The sequence below is a fragment of the Anser cygnoides genome, chromosome 5 (assembly GCF_040182565.1).
Source record: "Anser cygnoides isolate HZ-2024a breed goose chromosome 5, Taihu_goose_T2T_genome, whole genome shotgun sequence".
Lineage (NCBI taxonomy): Eukaryota > Metazoa > Chordata > Aves > Anseriformes > Anatidae > Anser > Anser cygnoides.
In genome coordinates this window covers 27246137-27258305 of record NC_089877.1, presented here as the reverse complement: position 1 = coordinate 27258305, position 12169 = coordinate 27246137, and the positions used below count along the sequence as shown (strand labels likewise).

The 12169-nt window shown below is 34.3% G+C and overlaps 1 protein-coding gene across 11 annotated transcripts in view; it reads right to left on the bottom strand.

Moving 5' to 3' along the window:
- RYR3 (ryanodine receptor 3) overlaps positions 1 to 12169 on the bottom strand; it is a 234166-nt gene that overhangs the window by 8308 nt on the left and 213689 nt on the right. For all 11 annotated transcript variants that reach the window (XM_066997687.1, XM_066997680.1, XM_066997684.1 and 8 more), the window contains 8 exons: positions 9866 to 9924; positions 8881 to 9049; positions 8098 to 8184; positions 5823 to 6020; positions 4316 to 4446; positions 1616 to 1658; positions 901 to 1028; positions 396 to 456 (listed from right to left, as the gene is read on the bottom strand). In XM_066997687.1, the coding sequence (XP_066853788.1) occupies positions 396 to 456; positions 901 to 1028; positions 1616 to 1658; positions 4316 to 4446; positions 5823 to 6020; positions 8098 to 8184; positions 8881 to 9049; positions 9866 to 9924 (876 nt within the window). The remainder of the gene's footprint in view (positions 1 to 395; positions 457 to 900; positions 1029 to 1615; positions 1659 to 4315; positions 4447 to 5822; positions 6021 to 8097; positions 8185 to 8880; positions 9050 to 9865; positions 9925 to 12169) is intronic.

The following is a 12169-nucleotide window of genomic DNA, read 5'->3' as shown; positions in this document are numbered from 1 at the left end:
GGGCCTTTCAAAGGAGAAGACATAAAAGAAGAGAAGTAAGCAACCATGTCAAACAGATTCAAGAATACAAAAGGGTAAGTTTCTGTATACTGTGTTTGATCTGAGGAAAAAACACCTTTGGTTCCTAATTTGATTTATAGAAAATTAAATGAATGTACCATTAACTTCCAAAATGCTGGCATTGTTAATGGTGAGGAGGTACTTATTTCCCCTTGGAATCAAAAAGAAAATTCTAACACATATGAAAGCAATTTGCTACAAGGCAAGACAGAAAAAAAAACTATTTTAAAATAGCTCTATAATTCAATACTATATGTTTAATATAAAAGCAGATGGCGGAAAACATACATTCATAGAGTTAATCAAAGAATATTCTTTTAGGTTAACACACTTACATTATCAGTGAAAACAACACCGAGCTTCCAAATGTGGTACTTGGTATCAATGGAGCTTAACCTAGGAAAAAACAGATTTTTGAAATGCATGTACCAAATTCTGCAAGTATGAGTAACAAACTGTGCTTGGCACTATACATGTGTTTGCTGAAGGTGGTGATATCCATTAGCTGTTTATTATCTGAGTCATGCAGGTGCTTCATTTTTCATAGAGAATTCATTAACGCTCAGCACCTGTACAGAGCTTCTAAACTCTGACCTACCGAACTCTGACCTTCCCAACATACCCAACTGTGTCAATCTGCATCAACATTGCATTCTTTTCTTATTTTTATAACACAGGCATGTTGTTTGTTTTAAATCATACTTTTTAGAAGACAGAAAAACTTATCCATTTGAATTTTCTATGCAGAGGAAAACATCTCTACAGTTTCAATATAAAATCAAATTTTCTTTGGTGGTAAAGATACAACAATGTACAATTTGTAAAGTTCTGAGGTCATACCATGATAGAAGAGATGCCTCTTCTGGTTCACTCTCTTCCACTGGACTAAAATCAAGGGCATTTTTGTCCAAACCCAAAAGTTCTGCTATGCGCTCTGCTCCATATAAGTCTCCGTACTTGTTAATAACCTAAAAATAGAAGAAGATAAGCTTTTGCTCAGAGAAAGATCTTGGTCACAGTTACTTTAAGCCAGTAGTTAGAAATTAAAAAACAAAACAAATGAACAAACAACAGAAAGAACATTTTTTTCACAGTTAGCATTATGGGAACAGTGAGAACTCCCAGGAAGCTGGGGGTGGATAGGGAGCATAAGAAAAATAGAAGCATTAAAGGCTATTATCTGAAAGCTTCTGTATAATTTGCCATCATTTAAGCTGACATGTTTTTCCTTTTTTAGGGGGATGAGGGGGCTTTGTATCCTAAAGATGACAATGTCTGTAAATTAGGCCTGTATGGCTGATTGACAGCACAAGGTTATTTAGTGTGTGAGTCTAGGAAGTAAACCAAAGCATTCTTTCTTCCTCCTGCCTCCCACTTACTCTAAACTGCCTGTTCACAGAGAAATTTACCACAACAGTGACTTCCATAAAACAAATTTCAGGTCTCAATTATTTGTATACGTCTGTGTACAGAAACATATTACACATAGATATCCCAATTAACTGAATAGTGTATTCCTGCTATGAATAATATAATAGAAATTTAAGAAGTTTACCTTCCGTTTTACAAATTTGTCCCAGTAATTGTTAGGAAAGGACCTGCAAAGATAGGGAAAAGATATTCGAATTTATTCAAGACTGTTAGGGGAAAGAAAATAAAACAACAACAAAATACCATGTTCATGATCAGTGCAGGTTTGGGTACTCATTCAACCACACACACCACTTTGAATTGTGAGAACATTTTCTTTTGACATGGACAACAGCTGTCAGGACAGCCTATTTGAACTACGAATCACTGCAATATCATCCCCCCCCCCCCCCCCCCCCCTTTTTCTTCTTCTCAGGCACAAATATGATTGGCTACAAAAGGACAGCACAGCAAATGTCACCTTATGAGCCTAACAACTCCGTATCTAACGACTTTATTGCTCCTAGCCATAAAATCAATATACACGATCATTTTGAGAGGAAAATAAAGAGTTTTGTAGACTAAATAATTCTTCAATTCACTGCATTACATTTCAAATAGAGGCTGAACACTTGGGAAACAGTGAACAGTTTGCCAACATCAAATTCAAATTAAAACAAAAACACAAAGAATGAACAACAACAACAACAACAAAAAAAAAACACAAAAATGCAATGGTCATTTGGGAAAAAAACAGGAGTCAATGGTGATCTTGTACTCAGGTGTACAATATTTTTGACATTGAATCTAAAATCCCAGAACAAAACTAGTAAAAACCATTTATAATTCTAAAGCACCAAGACAGTTCAGCTACAGAGCATGCAGAAAGGTAAAGAAAAAAAAAAGCAACTGAACTAAACAACAAACCTAGTAAAAAATAAAGCAAGCTTTAACATTGGAAGAGTAAGATTCCAGAATACTGTTCTACTGCCAGGAGTTGAGGAAAACTTCCCAGCTAGTTTTTCCAAATCGAATTTCTGAATGAAATTCCAGACCACCCTTTCAGATAAAGACAAATTGTCAGACAAATACTCAGATGGTATATTCTGGTCTTCTATATTCCTACTTTTTTCCTTGTTTTCTAAGATTTCTAAGCCACATTTGATTCTGCTGTAGCCAGTTTGTGTCTGTCTTTTACTGCAAACATGTAACCATGCTGCATTTATCAGGCTACCTGTTCTGTCTTTTTAAATACTTTTTTAACTTATAAAAAGGACATTTCAGCACATTCAGAGCAGTGGGTACCCTCCAGCAGTCACATTCAAGTCTATCCTTAATCAGAAGGACAAATAGCATTTTTCTAAGTATCTATATAAATACAAATAACATAGATCAATATTTCACTGAACTGTGTATGTTTAATTTAACTTAATTGATAGAGCAGCCATGCTGCTGCCAAGGCCATATACACCATGAGTAGGAGAAAGTATCCAGAAAGGGAAGCATGAGGAATTTATGGAAACTATTTTTACACAAACAAGACAAACTCCCTATTATCAAAGAAAATAAAGTTAGCTAAATAACAAATAAAATCAACAAATAAATGCAAGCTTGCATACTGAATTCAGCTGTGCCTGATAATACATTTTTTTCTTAGAATCCTGTATGAAACACAATTGCTTCCCAGTTCATTACTGTTGATTCTTATTATACATTCTAGCATTCAGCCTTCTACACACCAAATGAAAGACCACTCTATATTTAAAAATATTTTGGCAACATTACCAAAAATAAAATAAAAAAAATAATCAAGTAACCTATTGTAGTATACATTTCAACTTAAATAAAAAATCTTAAAAATCTGGTGCAGGAAAAAAAATGCATTCAAGAATTTCTAATAATGTGGATGTAATAATTTTAATGAAAGTAATAAGGGCACTATTTATAACACAAAAATGTAGTATGTCTGATAAAATAGATATTTTGGCTATTTGCCAGCATATTGTCACTCTGATGCATTGAGTTGATCTTTGCTGGCTTGTTTTTATCAAATAGCTATTTATGCCTGCATGTATTTTAGCCAAAATCTGTTTTGTGACTTGTATTTAGTTTGTGCTTGTTATAATCGGAAATAATCTGTTTGACTGTATGTCTTAATGGCAATTTAGACTGACTTATGTATCCAGCTACTCTGGTAAAACAACATGTAGAGGGGGAAAAGAAATTCAGGGTGACCTCTTGAAGAAACTGCTAAAGCTCAGCCGGAAGAGCCTACTGATACTTTTCCTCCTCTTGCCTACACTTGTATCATTCACACCCAGAACAGCAGGCGAGTCTCCTAGAATCAGTGTATGACTACTACAATATTTGTTAACGCATACAACCTGACTAATAACTGGCAGACTACTCAAATTCTGGGATTGCTATTTTATGTTACATTTATTTCTCCTGTCATATACAAATTTTGTTAGCAAGAAATGGGGAAAAATGGCAGGAGAGAATACCGCTGTACAATATGAACATGAAATTGAGCCAAGGAAAATTCTACATTGTGACTAACGTGTGAAATGGCTTTGAGAGAGCTTGTGGGGCAAGATGTACAATTCTTGCAAACCTCAGAACAATGAAAAGGAGGGGGAAATACATGTTAATATAATATTTATGAAATAAACCGATAATACAGGATTTCATATTAGAATCTACTACTGTGGCATCTAATGTAAGTGAAAGATGCCTTTATGTTAGATGTACTAGTTGCATGTGGACAGGTTAGGTTCTAGATCAGTGGCTTAATGAAATAGAATCTTTATAAAGAATTTATATATAAACATTTAATTGTACATACGGTGTGTTTATAACCAGGCGATCCCATTGTCCTTTAATATCATCTTCAGATGGCTGTTCAGTTATGTATAATCCATCAAATTCCAGCTTCCTAGCTACTTCCTTTTCTCTCTTGAATACAACCAGAGGGACCTATGAAAATGACAGTGGACATCTTGGTCATGGTTTATATATTTTTAGAACCTGTGATATCTATCTACAGCATTAAGTACTCTTTATAACACTATATAAAACCAAACATCATGCTAGTATCCTGACGAATAGAAACAGCGATCAGAGATGTGACTAAGGTATTCTCATCTCAGCAATAATGTTGATTCCTGTTACTGACCAAGAAGTTCTAGCAGCTCTTAGAATATGATCATGAGTAATATATATATATTCATACTAAATAATGAAATTCAACTTAGAGCATAAAACAAGATTCTAGAGACTGTTGCATTCACTGCCCCAATTTTGTAATCTTGTTGGACAGCTGAGAGTCCTGCTGTTCATCAGCAGTAATATAGGATGACTTTGAACTCCAGAATGAGCAAGTCAACAATAAAATGAAGGAGGAACAAGGAATTGAGAAAGACGGACTGCCCTGGTGAGCCAGAATAGTTTGTTTCAATTTCTTTCTTTCATAATCTCACATAAAGTAAGCTTGCCATTACTCCCAAAAAATTCAAATTAGAGGTTGCTGGAAGCATTAGTGCCTTTTTTTTTTTTTTCCTCTCATGATAATTCATTGTAAAACAGAGGATTCCATTGGTGCAGACAAAAATTTGGCTACCACTTAAACATAAAACCATGTGCTGTCTGAATGGTTTAAATAACAGTGTAGTATGCTTTGGTGTCGCATCATAGCACTGAATTACCTACAGGTACTGACGTGAGGTGTTGCAGCCAGCAACTAAGCATCCATGCAGCTGCTTGCTTACTGCACCCCACCCCTAGTAGAACAGGGGAAAGAGCCCGAAGAACAAAACAAGAAAACTGGGTTGAGTCACAAACAGTTTAATAAGTGAGAAGAGAGAAAAACAACTCACCACCTCCCACAAACGGACCAATGCTGACCAACAGCCACCCAGAAAATAAGTCCCCCTCCCCCCCAGCCCAGTTTTTCTTTCTGAGCACGGAATATCCCTTTGTTCAGTCTGGGTCAGCTGTCCCAGCTGTGCATCCTCCTGACCTCTTGCCCACTCCCAGCATGCTCACTGAAGGGCACACAGAGTGGGTAAAGAAAAGAGAAAACTTCCACACCATGCATTCACTGCTCAGCAATAACCAAGATGTGGGCATTACCAAGAGTTTTAACCTAAATCCAAACACATGCACTGCTATGAAAAAACGTTCACTCTATCCTTGCCTGCCAGACCTAGTATGTGAGGAAAACATCTACATATGAAAGAGTGAGAATTTGTAAACAACTGAATAGAAATATGTATTTTTATTTCAGCTCCAAAAACTACTTTGGGACAATGTCCTTTAACAAATACAGGGTAGTAATAAGATTCAGAACTTGCCTTTAAGCAATAGTATCCAATCACACAGACAAAGGAGATGATGGTATGAATAACTGCCAATGCTCTGAGAGCAGGTGCCATGTAACCTGTACTTTCTTCTAAAACAAAAAACACCATGCCTTCCTCCTCTTCCTCTTCATCAAAAGTGTTCCAGAGATTAGAGTCCTCCTCTACCTCATCAAGTGGCTCTTCTGTCACCTGAGAGAAATTCAAACACAGAGCACACATAATAAAGTTAAAAGCTTTTCCTTTATTATAATGACAAATTCCTAAGTTTTCTACAATAAATTATGTTTGTAAAGCCAGCTCTTCTGAAGATGACAGAGAGCATTAGCTTTGAACAGTAACGTCCTTCATTTTTACAGCAGAAGTCTCCACATCATCTCATTTCACTGAAAAGAGAAGCGAGGAAAAGCAAGTACAAGCATTTGACAGTTTACAGATCTTTCCTTTAACAGTGCCAAAGCAAAAAGAAAACAAATGAAAAAGTTATGCACAAATGTTTTATTGGAAGAACCTAGCGATGATTGGATTATCTAGTATGACTGATTTCAAGGATTGTTTGGTAATCTACATTGTTCCTGATTACTAGAGTCTAGAAAGAAACAGTTACTGTGTTATCAATTCGTACATTGTCCATAAGCTTTTATTTCATGACTCGGTTTAGAGTTTAAATACTTAATCACTATTTTGTAAATATTCTGACCAATAAAGTTGACACATTGCCCTAAATTATGCCAATGACTTAAAAAACTTGGCCTTTAAACCTGAAGTCCCTTCTGTCCTGTTTGGCTCCCACTGACCCTTTCCTATCTATGACATATGGACTTGCTCTAATAAATATGAATTTTTGTCCTCCCTCTACAACAGAATGTTTTTTTGGCTGACCTCTAAGACCTAATGAAAAGCGGAAGTGAGTGGGAAGAAAAGGACTGTCAAAAAGAGAAACAGACTTCTCTATATTCTTTTGAAGTCCATCTTCGCTAACTGTATAAAACAGAAAGAGAGGCAAGAAGGGAGACTCAATAGCCCTGACAGTCTTTCTGCTGAAATGGTGCGCACAGATTCTATCCAGTTTTTGAGCCTTTTGCATCTTTATCCGCCCTGTCTCTGAGACTGTAATTGTATCATAGCAGATGCTTTTCAAGATACTTGAGATCAGGATTCGGTTCCTTAAAGACTGAATGTTCAGCCAGCTTCTTTTGTCTTTTCTGAACTTTTTGGTTGCAAACAACAGAACTAGAAAATGGAAATATTTGGAAATATTGGAAAACAAAAGATTCATCAGCTTATTGCAACTCACACAATATACATAGATATATCTATCTCACACAATACACATAAAAAGAACAGTAGTCTACTATGAAAAGGCATCTCCTGCTTTATATTTTTTCTGCCTATTTATACCAATCAAAGCCCCAATCCCAGTACAGAAATATCTTAATCACAACAGTCACTAACAATCATATTGGCAATGAAAACACAGCAAATGGAGAAAGTAAGAATGAAAACTGAATTATATTCTTACATGGAAACACCAAATAAGAAAAAATGTACATACATTAGATGTAATTCACTTCACAAAAATTATGGGAAAAAAAAAAGAATTAAATAAAGCCAGCACTCCCCCTCAAATGTGAAACCCCATGCCTGAAAGGCATGAAAAAATGTAAACAAATTAAATGTAATCTATGACCTCATCTAGATAACTCGAGACAATAACTTTATTCTAGAATTATGTATGAAGTATTTCCCAGTCAAAAATTAATGTAGTCAGTAGGGCTTTTTAAAAAAAGCAGGAAAAGTAGAAATATACTGAGAAATTTTATCATTAAAACAGAAATATATCATTGAGAACAATTAAGTGAAGTGTCTCAGTATCTTTAAAACAAAGGAGATTTAAAAATGAGGATATTTTGACATTCAAGTTATTTTAATTGGGTTTCAAATTTCCCATGACAAAATTAACCATCCAAACACTAACAGATTTATGTGAGTAAATGGAAAAATGTCTATAAACACAAGTTCAAGTACAACAGATGAATGAAATGTCTGTTTTCATTCATCCTGAGACAAGCAAAAACAGAACAGGTTTAGCGTCACAACTTCTGGTAATAAAGCTTAAAATATTATTTTAAATATTTCATATCTAAATGTGTTTAGTTTGTGTTTGAAGGGACTGTAATACATGCTTTATTAAACAAGCCTTAGAACCAACATTAAATATTTCTCTAGAAAAAAGCAAAGACATTTAAAGAATAATGCCAAATCTTACCTTGTAAAATAGTAGAATAAAGTTGATAGCAAATGCAACAAATAGAGCAAGAAACCTTAAGTTATAAAAATTTCTTGCTAGGTAGTGCTGAAAATAAAATGAAAAAAAATATATAATTAGTGATGGCCTGTACCTAATATCAAGATAAAGAAAGTAAGCAGCAAGCTTTCTAAGAATGTAAATACGTAATTGTGCTGTCCTCATATACCAGTTAAAATAAGCAGGACATTTCTTGGCAGTCTATTTTTCAATTTAATGGTAAACAGAAGAGTGAACAGGATTAAAAATAATGGACATAAAATTGCAACAGGGAATACTGAAATAGTTTATTAGGGAAAACTTTCTAGAAGGAAATCTGCAAGACAAGTGCTGGAATACTGGAATAAACTACACGAGAAGGTTTCAGAAAGTTCTTAATTTGATGTTTAAAAGAACAAAGAAAGATCTTATAGAACTATAGGAGCTCCCTATTAAAGAAAGTAAAATAATAGATTCTAGACATTAGATCATAGAAAACAAGGAGCTCCTAACAAGGAGCTCAAGAGATTACCCAATCTATGCTACTGTAAGGGGAATCACATACGCACATATATATACATTTTACTCATATAATTCTATGACGTATTACAAAAATCACAAAAGAATCAATAAAGCCACTCTTTTGAAAACTCATGCTAATGTTCCTTTTATAATGAAATTTCTCCCTTTAATATCAAGAAAATATTCTATCTATTATTACATGAATAAAAGTTGAATGACTAACAGAATTTAAGAAAAACTTACAAGCATTTTGGTTTGATAAATTTCCAAAGCTTTGAAGAAGTTAGCCATAACAGCCTCAGGTTTCTCAATTTTTTGTCCATGCCTTCTCTTCTTTTTCTTCACCTTTCCCTCTTCCAGCTGCTCAGACAGTACTTCCTTTGCTTTATCTTGTTTCTCACCATCTTCCATGCTAGAAGAAAGATTAGCTAAGCAAATATGCGTAGACAAACTTCTGTATTGTAAATATGCATTAATTTAGAAAGAATCTAATTCAGAAAGTTTGGTTTTGAATTCAAACTAGTTTTGACACTGTAAGTGGAGATAACTGGGAGTAAAAGAGGAGGTAGACAAAAAATGTAAAATTAAAAAATAAAAGTTAGTCTTCAATTATATGCAAGAATAGAGTTGCCGAGGAGAGATCAAAAGGGTAAAAAGCAAAAGCAAAAAAAAAAAAAAAAAAAAAAAAAACACAGTGCTGTGTATACTCGATGCAAACAACATAAAAATTTCAAAAGTTCATGTGTAGTTTCTTGAGCCTTGGGTTTGAAGGAAGAGTTTAGGATTTGGTACACAGTATCACAATTGAATCTTAGTATCATAATGTGAATTCATTCCAGTCAAGGCAATCAGTATTGTTACAGGGATGAATGAGTAGTAAAGAGGAAGTTTGCTTCACAGGGTCCAACTTTATAATATATATAGAAGATGACAATCGTTCCTCCTCTATGAAAATTAAGTACCAGGACTGTATGCATTAATAAGGGAATTTAGTTACTAAAACAAACAAGCCATATCTGCATATATTTAAAAAAAAAAAAAAGTTTATCAGATTTTGTTGTCCACTGGGATGGACTGCCACCTCTTATGGACTGTACTGCTTTTCGAAATAGTGATGAGATAAAGTGTGTATACAGTGCTTTGAATACTGAGCATTGTTCAGATTCTTTCTGGCCAAGTTATCTACCATTAGGAAGTAGCAAGGAATTAAAGAGAAAAAATAACTTACTCAGCCTTCTCAGCTTCCACTTTTCTTTCTGCTTCAGCTTCTTTTGCAATTTCAGATAGCTGCAAAAAATATTTAACTGTCAAAATGGATCCTTTCAAATGAAATTTTGGTAACTTTTGTTACTGTTTTCTAAGAAACAAATTGGTTACCAAACTGTATCTTTTATACCAATTTGCACTTTTAAAGAGTTAGATTTTATTTAAATGGACAGCTCAGACTAGATTTTGACAGTGAACGCTGCAACCATTCTTCTTCTGATAGCTTTTTCAGTATAGTATTATCAATACTGTAACTATTGCAGTTGACTGAATACCGTAAAGTAATTATTCACCATTATCAGACAAATTATGTGACCAACTGAGGATGAAGCTAACTACATCCAGATCACACCCTCAAGTTCACTCACAAAGACTCAGTGCAGTTAGTGGTTATGTAGAAAATGAGCATCAATTTGTCTCCTTCCAAATATAAAACAAGGAATAATGTATTATGTCAGTGACAGCATCAAAAATGTGAAAATGATCCATGTAATTATTAGGCATTACAAAACCCAATTACTTTGTCAAAATCAACTGATGCAATTGAAATCTGATGAAGACCTAAATAACTGTTACTTACGCAATGTTATTCCTGAAACTATTTATCTTAGTTGGATAGATGACCCATTAAACCACCTGGCACAACTCACAACCACCTAAATATATGTTTTCAACAGTCCCTTCAGATAAGGAAAAACCAATATACAATTTAACAGAAGGCTAACTGCAGCAGAGAAGCTGGGGTCCCGATTTCAAATACCTTTAGGCTTTATGTTGCAAGATCAAAGTAAGCTCATTTAAAATGCATTTCAGTATCTAAGCTTCACTGAAAAGCAAAGAGATGCAGGATCCCAAGATCTAGATTACAAAAGAAATCTGAAGTGCCTAAATTTGTTACCATTCACTTTTGTAAAAACCTGTGTTAGCTCTTAACCCTTTCTGTAATCTCTCAACGTGCATAGACACCAGTTGTCTATTGGTGAATTCTACATTTCTGTTTCTCTTGCTAAATATACATAGTTATCTAAACTTTTTCATTACTAGTCATCTGGATGCCTACCTCTTGTAAATAAGTAGTGAAATAATTTAAAAAAGAATTTACTAAATAGATCTTGCTTTACTTATTTCACCTCTCATCCAGTGAGTACCTGTGATGCAAGCATGTATAGATCTTTCACAAAGAGGTTCCCCAAAGTTCTCAAGCTGGTGGAGGGTAATTCAGGGATCGATCCCTTGATCACCTCTAATTCTTCTAAGGGTTAAGGTGGGGGAAGAATCAAAAAAATTCCTATCCATCTTCTCCATCCCTCTATCATATGCTCTCTCAGTTGCCTTCTTTCCAGGCTAAAGAGCCTTAGCCTATTTAATTCCATAGATAAGATATGTTCCATATCTATGATAACTTTTTCACCTTCACTGAACCTTTTTCAGTTCTAACATATTCTTTCTGAAATGGGAGACCCTGGTCTGCAAGATGCAGGTATACCTTGGGTTCATGGGGCATAACAATACTTCATTTTAATTCCCTCAATTCCATCCTTAACAATTCAAAATTTCTGTTTACTTTTTTGATCTGCGTTGACTGACATTTTCATTGAACTGATACTACTGCATGACTCTAAGCCAAGATTTCCTAACCAAGTAGTAATGATGATCTCAAAACCCATAGTTTTACATACAAAATTTTCCACCCATATGCATTACTTCAGTGATATGAATCTGCTATTTTAAGGGTCTTCTTAACTTCTCAGGCAGTTGTTGATTTCATTGCTACGAGTAACTTAGCTCACTATTCACTTCTTTCCTTACTTGTTAACCTGCATGGCTCTCAGCACAGATGCTTATAAATACTTACAAACAAATCTGAGAGAAATGAACAAGTCAAAGAAAAGCAAAATTTGCTGAGGAAAATTTTAGAGTATTTACTCAGATCTAAAATCCTTAAGTTAAAAATATTTTCATTACAGACATAAAAATGAATGCATAAACAAGTAAGAAAATAAATGGAAAAGTATAGTTCAATCTGTAGGGAATAGACAAATCTTGGATGAAAACATTTGAATGAAGAGGAAATAATGAACTAAAAAGTTGTACAATGGAGGTTTATCTTGGAAATTTCTGGAAAGTATATTATAAAGATATATTATAAAGATATAAAGGTATATTAAATCTGATGAGAAGAAAAAAGTATTTGAATACCAAGTAGAAACAGATCTGAAATACAGCTTAAACATGATGCCTTCCAAATCTGACAAAAGCATTTGGG